The sequence below is a fragment of the Lipophrys pholis genome (assembly GCF_963383615.2).
Source record: "Lipophrys pholis genome assembly, chromosome: 12".
Classification (NCBI taxonomy): domain Eukaryota; kingdom Metazoa; phylum Chordata; class Actinopteri; order Blenniiformes; family Blenniidae; genus Lipophrys; species Lipophrys pholis.
The window spans coordinates 29,936,153-29,958,319 of NC_137641.1; the positions used below are offsets into that span (position 1 = coordinate 29,936,153).

Genomic DNA, 22,167 nt, shown 5'->3' on the forward strand with positions numbered 1-22,167 from the left:
TGTTTTTTTTCTTTAATGGGTTAAACGTTTCAAACTGCATCACGCACACCAAGGAGACGCATTTGAACTTCCCTGAAGAAAGAAATGAGAAAAGTATGAAGGTAAAATAGCAGAAGAAGAAATGCATGTTGTTATTCTACTAAATCGCCTCGTACAAACTCAATAAGTCTAAAGATGGATTAGTGCAATTTATTGGGACTGGAGCTGATTCTCGTGGTGCGTTCATGAAAACTGGGAAATTTCAAATCTTGATCATGTGACTGTTTTTTTAATTATGAGGTCTGTTTATGTATGTTGGATTACTCTATAACCTGTATGGGAATGAGAAATTGTTCACTATTTACAGAAGGATTTCATTAGATTGGGAATTTACAAAGTCAAACTCAGAATTTCTCGGAATTTTTTTTTCGGTACTTTATAATATGTATTAATACTCCATCAGATTTCGTTTCTTTATCCAGCGTCGTTACAAAAATTGAGAAATTATCCATTTACGAATAGCTGGGAAGTGGGAAAGATCCCATTTCCCATTGGGAAGAATGCATCTGTATGCAGTCAAACTGGGAACTTCCCAATGGGAAAGTGAGACTTGTGGAGGCGGTGGTATTCACTTTGGTCATGTGACCCATATAAACTAGGAAATGGGAATTTCTTAAAGTATTAATTATCCCACTTCCCTGCTGCATGAACGACTAATAAATACGAGAATAAATTCCAATTGGGAAGTGGGACTTTTACCCAACTGGTAATTGTCCCAATTCCCAGCTGATGGGCAATACTTCTGGATATGAAGGAGTGGAGGAATAATTCAGACTTCATGGTAGTTCACAATTGTTCTGCAGACTATGTGGAGGGTTCCACAACTGGGAAGTGGGTATTTCCCCAACTGGTAATTATACATATCCCCACCTATATAAATGGACAATATATCCAGATATGTAGAAATGAGAAATGGCTAATACAGACTTTATAGGAGATCATCACTGTTCTTTATACTATGTGGGGGGTTGTCATGTGAATGAACTCCAACTGGGAAGTGGGAATTTCCCAAACTGGTAATTATCCAAATTGTTAGCTGTGTTGATGGAAAATAACTCTGAATATGTTGAAATAGATGAACAATATAGACTTTATTTCAGAGTTTTTAAATCATTGTTCTTCATACTCTGTGGGGGATTGTCACGTGAATGAACTCCAACTGGGAAGTGGGAATTCCCACAACTGGTTTGTTTCCAGCCACATGAACTCACCATTCTGCATATTTAATAACATATTTGACTCATTCTAGTATTTCATGTCATCTTAATTTAAATTATGACCATATATATATATATATTTCCACAACACATTTATCTGAACGAGTCTGGAATGAAACGCTTGAGGACATCGGATGTTGAGACAAAGCTGCTGGAGGTCAATAAATAGCTCGCGGTTCCAGTTCAGCGATGGAAGAGGTGGAGATCATCATCATCATCATCATCATCATCATCATCACCGCGGTCTAAACTCAGAGGAACCAGGAGTCCGTTTAGAAATATTTCTCTCCCAGTTTCCCGCTGAGCTACGGGCTGTCCTCGCTCCTCTACGAGGCCCCGTCCTCCTTCAGGTCCTCCTTTCCGGGATGCGACGATGAGGACAAGTCCCCGTCCCCGGCTCGATCTTCTTCCTCCCTCTGCTGCAGCTGAGCCCGGAACTCCAGACGAGCCTGCCGGTTGGACTCCATCAGGTCGTGCAGTTTTCCATTCAGCGCGTCGTTCTTCTCCTCCAGGTCGTCCAGGTAGGAGTTGATCTGGTCCAGCATGGAGTTGATGGCCACGTACTCTGTGAGGAGACAAACCAGCGATCAGGAGACAAACCAGAGATCAGGAGACAGACCAGGGATCAGGAGACAGACCAGGGATCAGGAGACAGACCAGGGACCAGCAGATAAACCAGAGATCAGGAGACAAACCAGAGATCAGGAGACAGATCAGGGATCAGGAGACAAACCAGAGATCAGGAGACAGACCAGAGATCAGGAGACAGACCAGAGATCAGGAGACAGACCAGAGATCAGGAGACAAACCAGGGATCAGAAGTTGTCAGGAAAACGAGATGAAGCTTATCTTTTAGTTCCGACGCTCCTCACCTGAGGAACAAACCTCCTGCTGACATCCTCAGGACCATTAAACAATCGATTTCACTCTGGTTCTGTTATTTTTATATTGATAAAGTATATTTTATGTAATTGTTTGGGTGTGTGAATATGTATATTGGGAATGGATGCACTGTTTATATATGTGTGTGTGTGTGTGTGTGTGTGTGTGTGTGTGTGTGTGTGTGTGTGTGTGTGTGTATAGGTGTATAAATATTTATTATGTCTTCGATATTCTTACTGAATGAATTTTATTATATAAAACTATATATTTATAATACGAAGATAATTAAATTAGATGAGTATCAAATATTGGAGAAGGGTATAGGATTGGATATGTTTTACTTTCTCATACTCCTTTTCAAGCATGTCAACTGGGTATAGGATTTATGTTTATAAGTATGTGTGTATGTATAGTCAAAAATAGATCTATTTTGTGCAAATATATTTTTATTTAAAATAAAAAAGGATGTATTTATATCAGAAATAACTTATGTTTAAATATATATATATATATATATATATATATATATATATATATATATATATATATATATATAATGTACACATACACTGAACTGTTGCATGCCTTAAATTAATTCACCAAATAAAAAAGTACAACAAAAATAAATGTATTTTTTTTATTATGTCTTCCTTAATCGGTTTGTTTTAATGTATTTCCTTGTAAAGCACTGAACTGCCTTGTGTCTGAATGCTGCAGTATATACAGCCTCAACGAGTTTACCATATTTTATATACTTTACAATCTGAGAAATGTGCTTTGATTTATTTTTACCACAATATATATGAGGAAATTTAGTAAAATAATGAAAGCAAGGACGCATATTATATATTTTAATTGGTATAATAGCTTTTTTTAAAAAGCTAAATACAATATGACAATTTTAAACTTACAAAATATGATTTCTAATCTAGATTTTTCACAATCAGGGAAAAACAACTGTAGCTGAACACGTCAAAGTGTCTGGAAGTCACTTTATTCACACTTTTTCGTGATATAAACTTTTAATCTGAAATATATAAATTGATTGAACGTACTCTCACCTTCTTCTTCAAACTCGTCCTCATCGTCGATGATCCCATCGTCAATAGAAATGTTCGGATCTCCGTTTGGTCCCGACATTTTTAAAAATCTAATTTGTTTAATTACAAACAAATTCACCTTCAATAGTAAAATGAAAAAAATAAATAAGCCTCGTCGGCTAACGCTACAAACCAGCTAGTTAGCTTCAATTAATTAACAGCTTTAAAGAGTAAATGTGAAGATTCAGCAGAATTAACAATCGCTGCCCTTGAAAATCAAAGTTTTGTTGATATTTTTAATGTTTTTATTGAAGGTTTCTCTCTGTTAGCTCGACGCTCCTCCAGGTTTAAAGTGGGCGGAGTCTAAGTCTAAACGAAGACGTCTCACTCTGTCCGCATTTTATCGATACGTGCGTGAGGCAACATTCAGTAATATTTTATATCAATAACCTTCCCTGCGAATTGAAGAAACATTTTTTTCTTCTAGATTAATAAATAACAGCTTCTAACTGCAATCAAAATGTTATTGGTTTATTTCTGGATTTGCGTAGCTAAAGTACCGACTACATTTCTGGTTTCTGAAGTGTCAGAAGAGTGGGAGCTCTTGTTTTACTTCTTCTCTGTGAGGCTGAGCCGTGGGTCAGCTGACTCACTGCTGTCACGTGATTAAACCAGTTATACGTGACTCAAACGTAAAGGAGCTTAAACTAATTTGATTGTTTAAGTTCCGTTTTTTTAAAACTGACTCAGACACACAGTCCAGACTAAGACCAGAACACAGACTGAAGAAGAGAAGAAGCTCATTTCAACCAGAGATAAGAAAGATAAGAGGCGAAAAGATCAAATCAAACTTCATTAATCCGACATGGGGAGATTCTGTCATGACGACAGCTCCACATTTCACCAATAGATTAGAAAAAAATGTAAAATAGGATAGTGGCACACACGTGTCTGTTTATGTACAGCACTTTGGTTCAGTTATAGTTTTTGTTCAAAGTACTTTATGAATAAAGTTAAGCTAAGAATGTCCTGCGGGGTATAAACTGCTGGAGATCAGCACATCATCCGTCATATAATATTAACATTTTATAGATCTATCTATCTATCTATCTATCTATCTATCTATCTATCTATCTATCTATCTATCTATCTATCTATCTATCTGTGACATGTTTGTTACATGTTATGTCCACTTGGTGGCAGTATACTAGTTGCGGGTCCGCCTAGTAAACAGAAGAAGACTGTCTACATTTAGGGTGCAGTTTCATTTCTGCCCACTAGATGGCAGTAAATCACATTTTCCTGTCATGAAGCCTCCGTTCAAAACAGAGAAGAACTTCCTCCGCTGTGGGACGTAAACGTCCGTCCCAACCAGCCCGTCAAACCCACGTGTTGAGGTTTTCTCTGGAATAAACTGAACAACCGCGTTTGAGAGCGTTTCTTCGCCATGGACGAGCTTCCTGCGGACCTGAGAGCGGTTCTCCTCAACCACCCGTTTCTTCAGCTGACTGATGGGAAGAAGGTTTGTGATGCTAACTGTGGCTAAAATACACTCATAATCTACACTGTGATGCTAACTGTGGCTAAAATACACTCATAATCTACACTGTGATGCTAACTGTGGCTAAAATACACTCATAATCCACACTGTGATGCTAACTGTGGCTAAAATACACTCATAATCCACACTGTGATGCTAACTGTGGCTAAAATACACTCATAATCCACACTGTGATGCTAACTGTGGCTAAAATACACTCATAATCTACACTGTGATGCTAACTGTGGCTAAAATACACTCATAATCTACACTGTGATGCTAACTGTGGCTGAAATACACTCATAATCTACACTGTGATGCTAACTGTGGCTGAAATATACTCATAATCTACACTGTGATGCTAACTGTGGCAAAAATACACTCATAATCCACACTGTGGTGCTAACTGTGGCTAAAATACACTGATAATCTACACTGTGATTCTAACTGTGGCTAAAATACACTGATAATCTACACTGTGATGCTAACTGTGGCTAAAATACACTCATAATCTACACTGTGATGCTAACTGTGGCTAAAATACACTCATAATTGAGTTGACCAAATGTCATTCAATGTTGCACTTAATTCCAGATTAAATGTACCCTGAACGGCCACGAGTTTCCGTGTAATCTGTCGGAGCTGCAGAAGTTCATCCAGGGGAAGAAATATGAGAAGCTGAGCGCTGCAGCAGACTTCAACTACAGCCAGTATGAGCCACACGTCGTGCCCAGCACCAAACAACCGTAAGAAAATCCTCCTGTCAGCTGCTGCAGTGTCAGAGGCCAAAATGCAGACCCACGTGGGCCAATGTCACTGTGAAGTGCCTTTTAAAATGTTTTTCTTTCATAATTTTGTGGAAGATGAATTGAATTAGAAAAGCTGAGCTGCGCTTTTGATGCTTCTCGTGTGTTTTTCAGCAATCAGCTCTTCTGTAAGCTGACGCTCAGACACCTGAACAGGCAGCCGCACCACGTCAACAGACACGTCAACGGGAAGCGCTTCAAAAAAGCCCTCGCCAAATGTGGGTACCCCTCTCGTCTACATGTACCAGAGGTTGTTGCAGTAAAACTGATGACAGACCCCGGTTGTCTTCTTCTTCCCGCGGTAGATGAAGAGTGTGTGAAGCTGGGTGTCGACTTCGTTCCTGCCAGACTGAAACAGAAAAGGCCCAAACAGCCCATGGAGGCGTTTGAGAGGGGGCGGAGCTCCAAACAGGGAAACAGCGTTTGGGCTCCTTCATCCAGTGACGAAGACCAGAGCGATTCAGACGACAGCATGAGCGACCTTTACCCCCGTCAGTCTCTTTCTTTTTCTTTTATTGTGAAGACCTAAAATGTTCATTGGTTGTTAATTCCTCTCTTGAGGCGCTCCACGACGCCGTTGTTATCGGCCCCGTTTGCACGACATGCATGAGTGCATTTTCATTTCCGAAAACAGGGCAACGGCAGAAACACTGAAAATGATGGAGTCAGCACGTAGGGCCACGGGTCGGCGCAGTTTGTTTTTGTAAAGAAGCTTTAAAAACCACAAAGACTCAGTTTGACTGTTTTTGGAAAGTTGCATTTTCTGCTGTTTCCATGGAAACGGAGTTAAAGCATTTTTCAAAAAGTTGCATCTCCACTGTTTGCATGGAGATGGAGTCAAAGTGTTTTCTAAAAGTTGAGTTTTCCCCCCCGTTCCCACGGAGTCTGAGTATTTTCCAAAATCAGCATTTTCCTCCGTTTTTACACAGAGAGCATTTTCAAAAAGTTGCTTTTTCAGTGGCTCTGAGCACCGTTATTGTCAAAACAGGCGCCCAAAGTTTTTGCGTTGTCACTTCAAGACGTCGTTGCTAAACGGGGCCTGAGATCAACGAGCTGCGTCTCAAAAGATCCTCACCTCGTTGACTGGTGCTGCTGCCCTCTACGTCTCCTCAGCCTCCATGTTCACGCTAAGAAACTCGACGGAGGAAAGCACAGCGAGAGGAAAGGAGGAAGAGGAAGAGGAAGATGACTTCCAAACAGACGAGGACGAGGAGATGGAGGTGGATCAACAAGCCGTGCAGAAACGTAAAAAAGTGAGTGGAATAGTCGTGAGTCAGCAGCGAACGTGACACCGTTGTCCCGCGGCGCCGTGACCGTCTTCCTGTTTCCTCCTTCCAGGTTCAGGCGGCTGGAAACGTCCAGAAGAAGTTCATAAACGGCCGTTGTAAATCAGGACGCAACAAACAAGGCAAAGTGCAAAACGGAAAGTAGGAAGAAGAATCTGAACCGTTGTGGTGTTCGGAGAGGATGTTTGGACTTTGCGGCTGGTTTCCAACAGAAACACATTGAAGCTGCGAGGCGTTGATTCTGTTCTTCTATAAAACAGACGATGACGACGACGGATTTGCAAACCTTGTTTTGTTTGTTTTTGTTCCCCAAAGAATCGTGATGGGTGTAATTCCTTAAAAATGTTTAAAAGGCTTCTATAGTTTAATATTTAATCAGGTGCACTCTAACACTGTTTAGAAAATTCTCATGTTTTGGTCAATAAATGATCAAATTGTTGGACTTTAGTTCTCATTTACAAAAATCTCAAAGATCACAAAATAAATCACATGACCTTTTTTTTTTCCGCCATAAAATCTGAAATGAGTTTTACATGAAGAAACTTATTTTGTTGCATAATGGCAAATTTTACCAACTTTAAAACATTTAATGTCCTTCCTTTCTTTCCATACATACCCCACAAAGGGTTAAAACATTAACTGAATTGAGTGTAATGACTCTTAAAATGTAAAATTAGACTGTTGATGTTGATGTAAAATAGAAGTAGGAGTCGTTTTATGATTTTGAAGATTGTTCAGATTCCTGAACGTAAATTGACTAGAAATAGATTTCTCTTATTCAAAATAATCAACTTTATTGATAAAGCACATTGAAGACTGTAGAAACACACAATAAGAGATTAAAGTGCACAGTTCACAGCCCCCCCGCCGTCACTCTACACGTCTAAACATTCTCCGCAAAAGCAGAGAAGCTCCTCCTCTCTGCCAAGGCCGCGAGATAAGAAGGACGAGGTTATTGTCCCACGGCCTCGGTCTGGACGTCCCCCACTTCTGTCATGTGAACGCTCAGAAGTCTGACGAGGTAAATGATGTGGAAAAGACGACACGACGGCGTTTCCCCGTCTCCTCGCTGGAGCCCAGAGAAAAAACACGTTATTACAGAGCCGGACGTATACGATGATGTATGTTTTACATTTAGACGCCGCTCACGCGATGTTTCAAGTGAATCGATTCTGTGTTTTCGTTTCAGAAAAGTTTAGCGTTTACACGGCAGCATTTTGAAAATGATTCAGTTTTCATGTTGGTCCACTAGTTGGCGCTAGTGGTTGTTTTTTGTCATGAAACCACACACGCATGCAAACAGAGAAGAATCCGCTATAAACATGAACACTGGGAGAACACGGACATTCTAGTGGACAGACCACCAAGTTGGATTGTTATTATGGTGACTGTCAAAATAAAACTACCAGGAGAATACGGACTGGGAGTCGTGACGCCACAGAGGTAATCCGTTATCGTCCAGCTACTGAGCATGTGCAGAAGTAATTAAGGAAATGTATTTATATAGCACTGTTCACAGATAAAGACCACAAAATGCTTAACTGCATTAATAGAAAAACAAATAGTAAAAATCTAAGTATGTTGTAGAACTGATAAAACAGCCGCAACTCTTTTCAAAAAGTCGTGTTTTCCGTGGCTCTGAGCCTCATGGTGTGAACACACGGAAGTTTTACATTTCCAGTTGAAAACATTGACTTCTAAACTCGGCCTCAAGTAAAAATCATTAAAAAAAAAAGGAGTAAAATGTCACCGAGCACAAGTAGATTATATTTAACTTACGATGCACATAATTACCTTCGCCAATGAAAGTTGGGTGAGAAGGTTCTGTTTTCATCTGCGTGTATTTAATTATTGGTTTATATGTATGTTTTTTACCAACTTTTCACAAAAAACTACTCGCCTGAATAGCGTGAAATCATCAGGGATGAGTGGACGAGAGAGGAACCTCATGGAGGAGATCAGTGTGGGCGAATGTCTGCGCTCTACCGAGTGCAGCTCTAGTTACAAATGATCGTGTGATGATCATCTAAGTGCATTCTGGGTAATGGTCGAGGCGGCCGGCTGGTTTTAACCCTCCTGCAGATGCTCATTGTTCACTGGGAGGAATTCCTGGACCACAGAGTTTCATTTTGCATCAAGCAGACGGAACAAGAGGCGTCTTTGTCCTCCGACGTGATCCAGCTGGCGAAACGTCGCCCTCGTCGTCTTGACACCCGGATCTCTGTCGTCCGCCCGTGGTGGAAATGAGAGATTGGCTCGTGAACCCGAGCTCCGAAAGTGACTGGCTGGCTGGCAAAATGACTGACTGACTGACTGACTGACTGACTGACTGACTGGCTGACTGGCTGGCTGACTGGCTGGCTGACTAACTGACTGGCTGACTGGCTGACTGGCTGGCTGGCTGACTAACTGACTGACTGACTGGCTGACTGGCTGACTGACTGACTGACTGACTGACTGACTGGCTGGCTGACTGGCTGACTGACTTGCTGGCTGACTGACTGACTGACTGGCTGACTGGCTGGCTGGCTGACTAACTGACTGACTGACTGGCTGACTGGCTGACTGACTGACTGACTGACTGGCTGGCTGACTGGCTGACTGACTTGCTGGCTGACTGACTGACTGACTGACTGGCTGACTGGCTGGCTGGCTGGCTGGCTGACTGGCTGACTGACTGACTGGCTGACTGGCTGACTGACTGACTGACTGACTGACTCACTGACTGGCTGGCTGACTGGCTGACTGGCTGACTGGCTGGCTGACTGACTGACTGGCTGACTGGCTGGCTGGCTGGCTGGCTGACTGGCTGACTGACTGACTGGCTGACTGGCTGACTCACTGACTGACTGACTGACTGACTGACTGACTCACTGACTGGCTGGCTGACTGGCTGACTGGCTGGCTGGCTGACTAACTGACTGACTGACTGGCTGACTGGCTGACTGACTGACTGACTGACTGACTGACTGACTAGCTGGCTGACTGACTGACTGACTGACTGGCTGACTGACTGGCTGGCTGACTGGCTGACTGACTTGCTGGCTGACTGACTGACTGACTGGCTGACTGGCTGGCTGGCTGGCTGGCTGACTGGCTGACTGACTGACTGGCTGACTGGCTGACTGACTGACTGACTGACTGACTGACTGACTTACTGGCTGACTGACTGACTGACTGACTGACTGGCTGGCTGACTGACTGGCTGACTGGCTGACTGACTGACTGACTGACTTACTGGCTGGCTGGCTGACTGACTGGCTGACTGACTGACTGACTGACTGACTGGCTGACTGGCTGGCTGGCTGGCTGGCTGACTGACTGACTGACTGACTGACTGACTGACTGACTGGCTCACTGGCTGGCTGACTGATGTGACCTATGCAGGTGTGTGATACAGATGAAAGGTCACTGAATCATTTCCCTGTAAAATTGATGCTGTCGGCCTTCCAGAGCCTCGTTCAGTTTATTGACGTTTGTGGTGATGAGACAGACGACTGCACTTTTAGAAACTACCAGATTAGGAAGCATTTTCTGGAAAATGAATGAATGAATTCAGCCACAGTGCAAAAATTATAGCTGAAATTGGGTCCGGGCCGAAGCCGAGGCTCAGATTTGACGATCCCTTAAAAATCCATAAAGTTACCGAGGACAGCAGTGATGCAGAAAAAACTAAACATAACAGAAATAATAATAATTTTAAGGTGCAAGACTCTATGAATAGTTTGTTAGTGTTTTCCGGATAGGAAGTTTAGTGAGGGTCTATATGTGTTCTGTGTGTATATCCCCAAACATGCACTATTATTTTGTAATAATATATTTTTCATTATAACATATTATTGTTTATGTCTGTGAACCCTTCAAACAAAACTCCTCCTATAAACCTGCTGAACTACTTTAGAGTCGCCCGACTGTAAATGATCGTTCAATGGTCAGGTTCTGTGTGGTTCTCACCGTCGTCACCATGGTGACGGCGACAGGTGAGGAAAAAAACAAAGTAAAAATGAAGACAACTATAATTGTGTGTAATGACTTTAACTGATAAAAGTCATAATTAGCCTACGTCGCATGACGTCACCCAGTTTACCTTTATTGGTACGAAGTCGACAGAAGCACAAACTACAAATAGTTGCATTACTGTAATTGACATGTATTTTTACTCATACTACTTCTTTTGATCAAACAACATTGCACGTCATCCACATTCTTCTTGAACACAGGAGTACCACAGGGTTGTGTACTCGGGCCCATGCTCTTTTCCTTCTGCTGCTGTGGCCCGAATGAAAGAGCAATAGTTTCTCTATTGGAAGGTTGCAGGTTAAATTTTCCACCTGTCCACGCGACGAAGTGTCCTTGAGCAAGACACTGAAACCCGCATCGCTCCCAATGGATGAATTGAAGTTAAAGTAATCAAATGTGGTTAACTGATACTTTGTTACATTTTAAATATGTTTTAATTTTATTTTTCTCTTTTATATTGAATTGAGTACAATTTAAAAAGTAATGGATACTTTAAAACAAATTGTCGTTAGTTTTTATTTAGTTTTGACTATTTTCTGTTTAATTGAATACAATTTAAAAAGTAGCTCACACTTATTTACCTTTGAGTATTTTTTATAGGAAATCTTATGTGTAATTGAGTACAAATAAAAAGTAACAAAATCCTTACTTTTGAGCTTCTTTTTTTTAAATTTTATGCATTTATGTGCAATTAAAGAGTAACTGATGTGTTTTTACTTTTGAGGATTTAAAATTAGTTTATTTTAACAGTATGTTGTGTAATTGAGTGCGATTAAAAAGTATCTGACACTTTTTTTTTACTTTTGAGTATCTTTTACATTTTTATTTCAACTCTTTTATGTGTAATTGAGTAAATTAAATATGACTGATAGTTTTTTTATGGTTTTATTTTTACTTTTGAGCGTGTTTATACTATTTTATGTGTAAAATTTCACTTTTTTACTTTTAATTTTCTTTAACTTTTTTTATTATGTTTAATTATTTTATATGTATAATGTAGTACAATTAAACTTTTTCTACTTTAATTTTTTTTTTTTTTTTTATTAATTTGAATTCTAGTTTGTATAGTTGAATGCAATTAAAAAAGTAACTGATACTTTTTTATCTCGGCTACCCCTGGAACTCGGAGCCCCGTTCCCCCCGGAACCCCGACCACCCGCGGCTCCCAGAGCCCAATGTCCCCCGGAGCCCGGGACCAGGAGTCGGACGGAGCGGCGGGACTCCGGTCCCCGGGCTCCGGGCTCCGGGCTCCGTCTACGTGGCATGCAGCGGTTGCAGCACCTTGTAGGGGGGCTCCGCTCCGCGTCAACGTCAAATCGCGGGGCATTGTGGGGCGGAGGCGGCCTTTTCTCTGGTCGGAGGGGGAAAGCTTCTTCCAGTAAATAACGTTTACCGGGGAGGAGGACGGACCAGCAGCAGCAGCAACAGCAGCAGCAGCCCCGACACGTCCCGCACGGAGCCCGGAGCTTTACACACGGTGATATTCAGTCCACCATGGGGCAGGAGGATCTCATGAGCACGGCCGAAGACGTGGCGGACCAGGTAACTTTCCCCTTCTTTCCGCTGTTAGCACGTTAGCCGCTAACGGGGCACTTTTAACGGCTGGTTAGCATCAAACCTCCATCACCGGCTAATTTCACCCCGTTTTTAATCCTGACACCCCGGCTTCCGCCGCGTGTCTCACTGTGAATGTACCGGCGGAACTAAACCAGCCTCCGGCGGCTGGTTGACGTGGTTATCTCGGTTAACGGGGCGAGAAATGTCTTGTTTCTTGGCGCTAACTCGTTAGCTCCTCGTTAGCCTCTCGCTGTCAGAGGCAGACCGACTGTGGTTGTGAAACCTCACATTCTCACGAAACAACACGTATTACTGTCGTCCTGCACAAACACCCGGATTATTCAGCTGTTGCTTCACCAGAAACGTAGTTTTCTTAACTTTAGTCGCCTCATGTGGCCTTGCTGGACTTATTGCACCACTTAAGAACTGAGCTTTATTATTTAGCTGCCACGTAGCTGATTTTCAATCTTTCTTTATGAAAGTGTGTGTGTGTGTGTGTGTGTGTGTGTGTGTGTGTGTGTGTGTGTGTGTGTGTGTGTGTGTGTGTGTGTGTGATCCGAGGGTTTACTTCCTGTGCTGTCTGCAGAGGTGTACTCAAGTACTTTAAATGTACTCATTCCTAACAAGGAGTTACTTTCGATTGCGTTGTCAGGTCAGTGATTTTTGTATAAAGTGAAGAAATAAAAAGCTACTTTATAAAGTCTACTTAAAGCAGGAATTAACAGATTATCTACAACCATGCAGATTATAAACTCCTTTGAATGAAATTATAGCTGGTAGAAGTCAAAGTACGTCGAGCTACAGTTACCATAGTAATCTGAGTACTTCGTACGTCACTTCCCTCCCCCTTGCTCATGATGGCCTTCTGAGGAGTAAGTGTTGAACGCTTGAGTAATGGCCTCCTGTGTTTTTTGCAGGGCAGGCCAGAGATAATCTGAGCTATCTCCTGAGCAGCAAACAGGAATCAGTGCAGATTCTCGGCAGTTTGTTTTCAACTCAGATCACATGCATGAGAAAATACAGCGACGACACCTCATTGATTATACACCCCACCCCACCCCACCCCCCGCCTGAAACATTTGCTTTGTTTACTTTTCCAGTAGGAGAGCACATCTCTGTGTACAGAGATATAACACTTAAGAATAGTCTATTCCTGGGCTGTTGCAGCGACCCTGCTCTCGCCCGGATTGGCTCCAGGTTCACCCATTCATGTCTCGCCCAGAAGTGATAGTGGGAGTTGGTGGAAGCCGATTGGCTGTTGAGGTTTGGCTGTGCTGATGTGGACTGCTGAGGAGGCGGGACCAGGAGTGGGGGGGTGTCACTGTAGTATAGAGTGTGTGTGTGACAGAGAGAAAAGTTCTTGGGTGTTTTACGTTATTGCTTAAACATCCTAATAACCTGTTCTACACTTGTAAGTTTTACTCTTTCTAAAAAAAAAAAATAATAATAATAATGTCATTATAGCAAATGAACAGTTACAGATTCAATCAAGACTTAAACATGCAGAGGTCATTAAGCATAATGCACATTATTGCAGGAACGTGAGGAACGACTTTTTTCTCCTTCCCCAAATTCCACTAGCACCTTCGGGAAAGCAATCGACGAGTTTTTATGTCTCCACCAGTTGTGGGTTGTCAGAGTGAGATGGAAGCTTAAAAGCTGCCTCAAGTCACGAAGGAACTAGAGGAGCAGGTATTCTGCTGGAGTTTAGAAATCACTTTGTAAAGTGACACAACAGGAAGACCTAAAACAGAAGCAATGTACCTTTAGTGCCTGATAACTGGACAGCAGCCCCCCCACTGCTGCCATGCAGGAGTTGGCTTCACGCCAGAAGCTGAGTATCAGGACCCGTTACACCACGACATGGTTGTTGTTTTGTTTTTCCCCCCAATTCTTTTTTTTTTATTGGTATTTTACATGGTTCACACAACATTTTGCCTTTTGACATCCATTCTGTTCATCACAGTTGAATCTCCACTAAACATCCAAACCTGTAGAAGTAGTACAGAGATGAATGACGGGTCCGTCTGCCATGTTGTAGTACACACTGTTACTAAAAGCTTACAACTAAATAACTACTCTCCCTAGAACAAGGAGACACGGGGGCCTCTTTGTGATAATAAAAAATAACTTTAAAAATGAACTAAAACCTGAGAGAGGAGCCAAATACCCTTTAAAAGTCTACCAAAGATGGTGTAACATACCTGATCCATCTTTTCAAAAACACATTTTGTTGCGGCCTTATGGGGAGTGTGATTCTTGCGATCTTGAAAACATCATGAATAACATCAATCAGCTCGTCCACCGTTGGTTTGTCTAGTTTCATCTTCTCCCTTGATATTTATCCTTTTAGAGGAGAAGTTACCAGAGATCTGAGAAACAATCTCAACTGGAATGTCACAAATATACTCTGAGTTTTGTAAACCTGCAACAAAAGGCAAATATGACAACGTTTTCAAGTGGAAAATGTAAAACCTCCGTTGCGTCTTAGGGGGGGGTCTGTTTCCACGACGACGGCGCTCGGAAACACTGAAAATGCACCTTTTTGAAAACGGTCCGACTCCGTCTGTGTAAACAGACATCATTTTCAAAACATTGCCATGTGAAACTTTTCTGAAAGGGAAACTCACAAACGAGGCGTTTTCACCTGAAGCTGATGTTCGTGGGTCAAACGAGGCTCCAGTCCCGTCGGGGAGAGAAACCGGCTCCTCGGTAGCAGACGTTAGGATGTAGAGCGGCGCTCGCCACTGCTCTTATTCACTTTGCATCGCGTTTATAGAAAATGACTGGGGGGGTTGATTCCCACCCGTGTAATTGTGGCGTCACAAATAGTCATTACTTCTGAAACCTGCTTTTACTTCACATTTGTCTAGAAGGTTTTGTTTTTGAGTTGGAGAAGAAAGTGTGACTGTGAGTGTGTAACTTAAATATCGATTAACTAAAAACCTCCAACGGTTACTGGATCTGTAAACTTACACATAGTACTTTTTGAAACTAATTGAGAAAACCAAAAGATAATATTGGGAGCATATGTTCATTTCTTTGATCATTTCAGCTCTTCACATGACACAGTTTGCCTTTTCTACATTTATTGTTAAAACCAGCAGGTTGAATAAAAGCAAGTTGCAAAGAATCATAATGTCTTTATTAACTAAATGAAAATGTGTTTAAAAATTCTTAAATAGCAAAAGTTTTGCACAATTTTTGGAAGTTTTCCCAGAATTCTGAAGCCTTTAATCACAATCGTCAACAATTATATGTTTAATTTTGAACATATTTTAGTTCTCTTGTCACATACAGCCCAGTTTCATCCTGAGTGGACCGGACTGGTGAAATAGTGCCATTATAACCTTAACATTTCTAAAAACCTTTTTCTGAGTGTTCGTGGTGAAAAACACAAACAATAACAGCTGAAAATGATGACAACCTCAACATAAAACCAGTTTTAATGAAACCTTCTGGTGCAAAATGCAGTGAAGCTTCTCCTACAGCTGTTGCATTCTGGGTGTTTTCACAAACTGCCCCTGACAGCGTGGCTCCCAGGCGAATCCTCGTTTGCTATTTGTCATGGTCGCACCGCCTTTTCTTTAAAATGTTGACCTTTCTGTCTGTGCTGGATAACCCCGCCCACCGACGCTCTCTGGTCCCCCCCCCCCCCCCGTGTGTCAGTTCCTGCGGGTGACCAAGCAGTACCTGCCCCACCTGGCCCGCCTGTGCCTCATCAGCACCTTCCTGGAGGACGGCATCCGCATGTGGTTCCAGTGGAACGAGCAGAGGGACTACATCGAGGGCACCTGGAGCTGCGGCTACTTCCTGGCCACGTGCTTCGTGCTGCTGAACCTCATCGGGCAGCTGGGTGAGCGCGCCGGCCTCGCCCCACGACGACGACGACCGCCACCTCACGCTACCGATTCTTAACATTTCTCCGCCGTCTTCCTCTGTACAGGCGGCTGCGTCCTCATCCTCAGTAGAAATTTTGTACAGTATGCCTGCTTTGGCTTATTTGGCATCATCGCGCTACAGGTGAGGACCTTCTCTTGTCACGTTGTCGTTTCTCTTCACACAGTTTGTGTCTTAATATGCCGCGTGCTCTCATTTCTCCTCAGACGGTTGCGTACAGCATTTTATGGGATCTCAAATTTTTGATGAGGTGAGTCTGCTTGACACAAAGTGGTTTAAATCAGTATTTCAAGTATAAAAATATAATATGATTGTTATTTGGCCTCAATGTAAAGTAGCTGTGTCAGCTTCTACTATTTTTTTCACGACACTGAAACCTGTAATCTGCTCGTAGTGACGGTGTATCAGTAAACCTCCTCAACACTTAGGACCAGTGTAATGAATGTGGCTGAGACCTGTGATTTTATTTAAACATTAGCAGGATGCATGAATCATCAGGCGCTGCAGAAAAGTGTGAAAGGCCCTCCTGCCGTCTCCAAATGTTTCACTTCATCTCCTGTTTTTACAATTACTGGACATTAGTGCTGGAGCACAATGACTTCTTTCAGTGTTTATCATCAGCAGAGCTGTTAGCTGTGGGGGTCTGTATCAGTTAGAGGAGGGAGATGCTCTATCATCTGGATGTTAGAGGTGGGAGATGCTCTATGATCTGGATGTTAGAGGTGGGAGATGCTCTATGATCTGGATGTTAGAAGGGAGGATGCTTTATAATCTGGATGTCAGAGGAGGAAAATGCTCTATAATCTGGATGTTAGAGGAGGAAAATGCTCTATAATATGGATGTTAGTGGGAGGAAAATGCTCTATAATCTGGATGTTAGAGGAGGAAAATGCTCTATAATATGGATGTTAGTGAGAGGAAGATGCTCTAATCTGGATGTCAGCGGAGGAAAATGCTCTATAATCTGGATGTTAGTGGGAGGAAAATGCTCTATAATCTGGATGTTAGTGGGAGGAAGGTGCTCTATAATCTGGATGTTAGATGAGGAAAATGCTCTATAATCTGGATGTTAGTGGGAGGAAGATGCTCTATAATCTGGGTGTTAGTGGGAGGAAGATGCTCTATAATCTGGATGTTAGAGGAAGAAGACGCTCTAGAAGTTGGCATATAAAGCAATCTGAAGGCAGCAGCTCTACATCATGTTATTTGGTAGAACAAATGAAACAAGTGGGAGAAGCTCCAGTGTTGCTCACCGTCTGCTCTGTGCTCTGTGATTGGATAGAAACCTGGCGCTGGGCGGCGGCCTGCTCCTGCTGCTGGCCGAGTCTCGGTCTGAAGGGAAGAGCATGTTCGCCGGCGTTCCCTCCATGGGGGAGAGTTCACCGAAGCAGTACATGCAGCTGGGCGGCCGAGTGCTGCTGGTGCTCATGTTCATGACCCTGCTACACTTCGACTCCAACTTCTTCTCCGTGAGTACCACCCACCTCACGCTCTGTTGGCCCTGGACGGCCCCCGGTTCAAATCCCACCGCAAACCGCGGAGCACCGAGGCTCAGGTTGTGCTCCACAAATGTCATCTGATTAACTGGTGCCAAATTAAACATGTGGATCATATTGTCCAAACAGTAAAGGATTTATTTATTCAGTCAAACTGAATCCTAAAAACAAAACTAAAGGTTTTATTTTGATTCCCTGTGTGTGCGTACAAACATTTCCAACTTCAAACCAACAAGGTATTAGACATGTGTCGACCTCTTCCCCAGGAATGAAGCTTGTTGGTTCATTGAGACTTTTATTTTTTTGGTCTGTGCCACGTTTAAATTCTCTGCTGTGACACTGTGAACTGAACACTAGATGGCAGTAATGCAGCAGGATGGCTGCTCCGCTCCCCACGTGAATCACTGGACTGGTGGTTTGGTGTCATTAGATCACAGTTGATAGATTCTGACTGAACGACTCCGTTGGTTTTTTACTTTTTCTGATCGACTTTGAGGACAAAATGTTGACTTGCTGCCTGCTGAACTTCTCCCACCAACACAGAGGCCCTCGGCTAACGCTGAAGGAAAAGGTATCGTACACCTGCGGCGTTCATAAGATCAAGTGCACAGAGCGGTAAAGTGAACTGTGGATGCTTGAAAGTCAATAAACAAAGGGTCAGATTAAATAGAGGGACCAATTTACTTTATTGTGGGAACTTGTGTCACTGCAGCACAGGCAAGAACAGACATCGTGAAATGAAACATGAATTTGATGAGACGCTCAGTGAGGAGAGTGAAAACATTAGAAGGTTTTAATGAAAGAATCTGTTGCTGCTCGTTAGTTTGATGCTGATATGAAGGTTTGTGCAGCTCTGGAGAGACGAGAGGACACGCTGGATGTGATCTGTTGTTGAGCCGCTCAGATAAAAAATGAGGGCGACTGGGCAGCATGGCTCGGTTGTCTCCCAATCGTAAGGTTCCAGGTTCGAGTCCCGTCTCCACCTGTCCACATGCCGAAGTGTCCTTGGGCAAGACACTGAATCCCGAACTGCTCCCGTTTAAAAAAAGAAAGAAAAGGAAATCAAGTAAACATTTCCTAAGGAGAGCACAGAATTCTCTCCGCGATGCAGGCGGACTGTGTGATTCCTGCTTTGTGCTTCACTCTGATGAGTTTTGCTCCCTGGAACCCGCAGATCCTGCAGAACATGGTGGGAACGGCGCTCATCATCCTGGTGGCCATCGGCTTCAAGACCAAGCTGGCGGCGCTGACCCTGGTGGTGTGGCTGCTGGCCATCAACGTCTACTTCAACGCCTTCTGGACCATCCCGGCCTACAAGCCCATGCACGACTTCCTCAAGTACGACTTCTTCCAGACCACCTCGGTGATCGGCGGCCTGCTGCTGGTGGTGGCGCTCGGGCCGGGCGGAGTGTCCATGGACGAGAAGAAGAAGGAGTGGTAGACAACACCTGCGGAGGGGGTGAAGGTGAGAGGACCCCCCCCCCCCCCCCAACGACTGGGACACAAAGACCCTCCCTCCATCATCCCTCCAGGTCATCCCAGCAGGGTTCTTTCTTTCTTTTCTTTTTTATTTTTGGGCCAAGAGACAGAACCTCAGCCTTCGACGGACAGTTATTTTTTTCCTCCCAACTGCTGAGTTGTTTTTTTTTTTGTTTGTTTGTTTTTTAGGGTTTCTATTAAGTTTATTAAGCAAAACTACAGATGCCCTTCATGTATTTCAGAGTTCAAAGAAGAAAAAAAAAAGTGAATTAATAAGTGGAGCGTTTAATTTTTGTTCTGTGTGCAGAAAGAATGAAAAAAAGAAAAAATCATTGTACTTGACGGTTGCTACCTTCTCATGTTTACCTTCCGTGTTTTCTGAATACAAATGAGCAGTTTGAGGAGAAGTCGTCGTCGCGTCAGCGTTTTGATCTCGGACATCCTGAGACTCAACTGACGAGAACTGGCCCCGGCTCCAGTTAACCTCTTTTTTTTTTTTTTTTTTCCTTCTTCATCATCATCATCCTCCTCTCTCTGCAGCACTGTAGTTTCTCTCTCACCTGTTGGTCCTCGATCTCGACTGAACTCGTCCACAAGGGGGCGACTCTGGCGGGACGTGTCCCTTGTATACTAAGTGGTGGATTGCAGTTGTGCTTGATTGAAAAGTTTCCACACCGTTGTTAGCTCCAGGATCGTTCTTTTTGGGCACTTTGTACCGTACGTCTTCGGCAAAAGTAGTGAACTGTGTATGGGGGGGGGGGGTTTAATAGATGGGGAGGGAGGCTCGACGTTTGTGAAACACCATAATTCTGCCACCTAGAAAAAGCAAAGAGGACTAAGCAGAGTCAGTAGCCAGATGGACTTTTGTCTTTGCTCAGTTTTTTTTTTTTTTTTTTTTGCCCTGTGTAAGAAAATATAAAGAAAAAATAAATAAAAAAATCAGTGTATTGATTTTCAGAAGTTTATATTGTATTTTTGATCATTTTGTTTTTTTGATTTTGGAAGTTCATGGCGAAGAAATAAATATTCAAAAATATCAAATCACTGGCTGAGTAAATTTATTTGTTGAGGAAAACTACATAGTGTGTGTATACGTATATATATCTATATGTGTGAGTGTGTATATTATTTCATATATCCATGCCTTTCCAGACAGACTTGGTTTGGTACGTAAGACAGGTTTGTTTGTTTTTTTTAACAATTTTATAAACAGAAATTGGGTTGGCATTTATTCCAAGTTATTTACACAAAAGGAAATAAAAACTGAAAATATTTAGCTCTTTTCTGGTTTCACTGCAGATTGTGGGTCATATCCTTGTTGACCAGCGACGTACATCATACAAATACAAACTAGGGATGCACAATATATCTATCTATATATATATATATATATATATATTTTTTTTTTTTTCCCTCCAATAATTTCCTGCTTCTCACAACGAACAGTTTTATATGCACACCTGAGATGAAGAAAGGTAAAGATGGAGGTGAAATGTGTTGAAGCTGGTAGACTTTTTACCCTCTCGACTCTTTGGGTGAACTTTTCTTGCAGAAACTGAAAAAATGCTGACGTCGGCGCATCGACACGCCAAACGGACTGGAAATGAGCGGAAACAAGGCAGCGCTGGCTTTTTATTATTGGTCCAAGTTATGGGCAAAAAATTCATTATCTTACTTTTATTATTGTTTCTAATATTGAGCCGATAGTTATCGTGTATCCCTAAAATAAAGTACTGTATATAATACATTTTAAAGGACAATTTAAAAACGGGGACATTAAACATTCAGGGATTTGGAGCGTCTGTTGAAATAAAAATGCTGTTGAAGATGAACCTGAGAGGAGGTGATGGAAAACCTATGAACCTTTCTGAACGTAGATTTGGAACCAATGAGGGAAACTTCAGTTTTGTCACTGTGGAGTGTGAAAAAGTGTCAAGGAGGTGGAAATGCAGTGTCATCCACAGACGGAAAATATGACTAAGGACAACTGTCTCACTTCAAATAGTGTAATTTTTTTAATAGTGTCCATTCAGTTTAGTTTCATTCAGCTTTCTCAACCAAACTTTTTGTTTTGTGGTTGCTATGGTCGCAATCAACCTGGCGGAAGCTGCTGTTGTGTCACGGCTCTTAAAGCTACAGTAGTACATTTCACCACAAATACACTTCTGTGCATTAAACAATGACTTCTGATGGATTTTCAAAATATAACTAAATATTTTTAAAAATCTTTAAAGGAGTGTACAATTTTTTATTGAGCCTTAGTTGCTCGGGGGGGTGGGGGTGGGGGTGGGGGGGGTAGTGGTAGAGAATGAAGAGGATGGGACCGAGGACAGAGCCCCGGGGGACACCGGAGCAGAGGGGGGATCGCTGGGATGTTAAAGATGTTTTTTTTGTAACTGTTTATGTGTACATGCACGTGTGTGGATGCATATGTCAGTGTATATGTACATATTTATACACGTATATGAACTTTTAATTTAAGATATCTTATAAATCTTTTACTGTTGTAACACGAAGTGTTCAGTTTTACTCCCTAATCTGCTTTTATGAGAAATTAAAGGGGGAATAAAGAAAATCCTGCTGGGTGAAGACACTTCCCTGAACTCCATTCTGAAATACGGGAGAAAATACAGGTATTTGTCTTTAAATTTAAAAACCAAAAGGTCACCAGAAAAATAAAACTGAAGTCATCAGCAGGTGAAAAGTGGAGTAACCAAGTAGAGATACTTCGTTAACCGCTGTTGAGAAGCCAGAATTAAATGGTTGATGTTGTCCGACCAGTCAATCAGGTATATCAATGCTCATATGGATTTGGCTACAGCATCATAAACTGAAAACTGAGTAATTGTGAAATCGACCTTAACAAAAGCCTCATTGCCACGTCAGAGAATGTGACGGGACGGGT

General features: G+C 42.4%; 3 protein-coding genes across 4 annotated transcripts; 2 read left to right on the forward strand and 1 right to left on the reverse strand.

Moving 5' to 3' along the window:
* Positions 1–14: 14 nt before the first annotated feature.
* Positions 15–3,549, reverse strand: bbln (bublin coiled coil protein). 2 transcript variants are annotated; one of them, XM_080476745.1, is made up of 2 exons: positions 3,200–3,549; positions 15–1,821 (listed from the first exon to the last, which is right to left on the reverse strand). In XM_080476745.1, the coding sequence occupies exons 1-2, from the start codon at positions 3,276–3,278 to the stop codon at positions 1,583–1,585; spliced, it is 318 nt and encodes a 105-aa protein (XP_080332871.1). In that variant the 5' UTR covers positions 3,279–3,549; the 3' UTR covers positions 15–1,582. The 2 variants fall into 2 exon arrangements, with proteins under 2 accessions (XP_080332871.1, XP_080332870.1); XM_080476744.1 differs by having other exon boundaries at positions 410–1,821; positions 3,194–3,543.
* A 347-nt stretch (positions 3,550–3,896) lies between these two features.
* surf2 (surfeit 2) lies at positions 3,897–7,671 on the forward strand. The gene is made up of 6 exons (XM_080477348.1): positions 3,897–4,700; positions 5,313–5,464; positions 5,639–5,742; positions 5,830–6,015; positions 6,638–6,777; positions 6,863–7,671. The coding sequence occupies exons 1-6, from the start codon at positions 4,626–4,628 to the stop codon at positions 6,953–6,955; spliced, it is 750 nt and encodes a 249-aa protein (XP_080333474.1). The 5' UTR covers positions 3,897–4,625; the 3' UTR covers positions 6,956–7,671.
* Positions 7,672–12,000: 4,329 nt separating this feature from the next.
* surf4 (surfeit 4) lies at positions 12,001–20,301 on the forward strand. The gene is made up of 6 exons (XM_080476851.1): positions 12,001–12,372; positions 16,057–16,243; positions 16,334–16,410; positions 16,494–16,537; positions 17,570–17,756; positions 18,958–20,301. The coding sequence occupies exons 1-6, from the start codon at positions 12,325–12,327 to the stop codon at positions 19,222–19,224; spliced, it is 810 nt and encodes a 269-aa protein (XP_080332977.1). The 5' UTR covers positions 12,001–12,324; the 3' UTR covers positions 19,225–20,301.
* Positions 20,302–22,167: the final 1,866 nt, after the last annotated feature.

What these genes read in the sequence shown, in the direction of transcription:
- surf2 (XM_080477348.1), top strand. Translation starts at nt 4,626, where the DNA reads ATGGACGAGCTTCCTGCGGACCTGAGAGCGGTTCTCCTCAACCACCCG. An exon ending in AGCTGACTGATGGGAAGAAG is followed by an intron (nt 4,701 to 5,312) that starts GTTTGTGATGCT and finishes ACTTAATTCCAG; the next exon opens with ATTAAATGTACCCTGAACGG. An exon ending in CAAAAAAGCCCTCGCCAAAT is followed by an intron (nt 5,743 to 5,829) that starts GTGGGTACCCCT and finishes TTCCCGCGGTAG; the next exon opens with ATGAAGAGTGTGTGAAGCTG.
- bbln (XM_080476744.1), bottom strand. Translation starts at nt 3,278, where the DNA reads ATGTCGGGACCAAACGGAGATCCGAACATTTCTATTGACGATGGGATC. An exon ending in GTTTGAAGAAGAAGGTGAGA is followed by an intron (nt 1,822 to 3,193) that starts GTACGTTCAATC and finishes GTCTCCTCACAG; the next exon opens with AGTACGTGGCCATCAACTCC.
- surf4 (XM_080476851.1), top strand. Translation starts at nt 12,325, where the DNA reads ATGGGGCAGGAGGATCTCATGAGCACGGCCGAAGACGTGGCGGACCAG. An exon ending in TTGGCATCATCGCGCTACAG is followed by an intron (nt 16,411 to 16,493) that starts GTGAGGACCTTC and finishes ATTTCTCCTCAG; the next exon opens with ACGGTTGCGTACAGCATTTT. An exon ending in GATCTCAAATTTTTGATGAG is followed by an intron (nt 16,538 to 17,569) that starts GTGAGTCTGCTT and finishes GTGATTGGATAG; the next exon opens with AAACCTGGCGCTGGGCGGCG.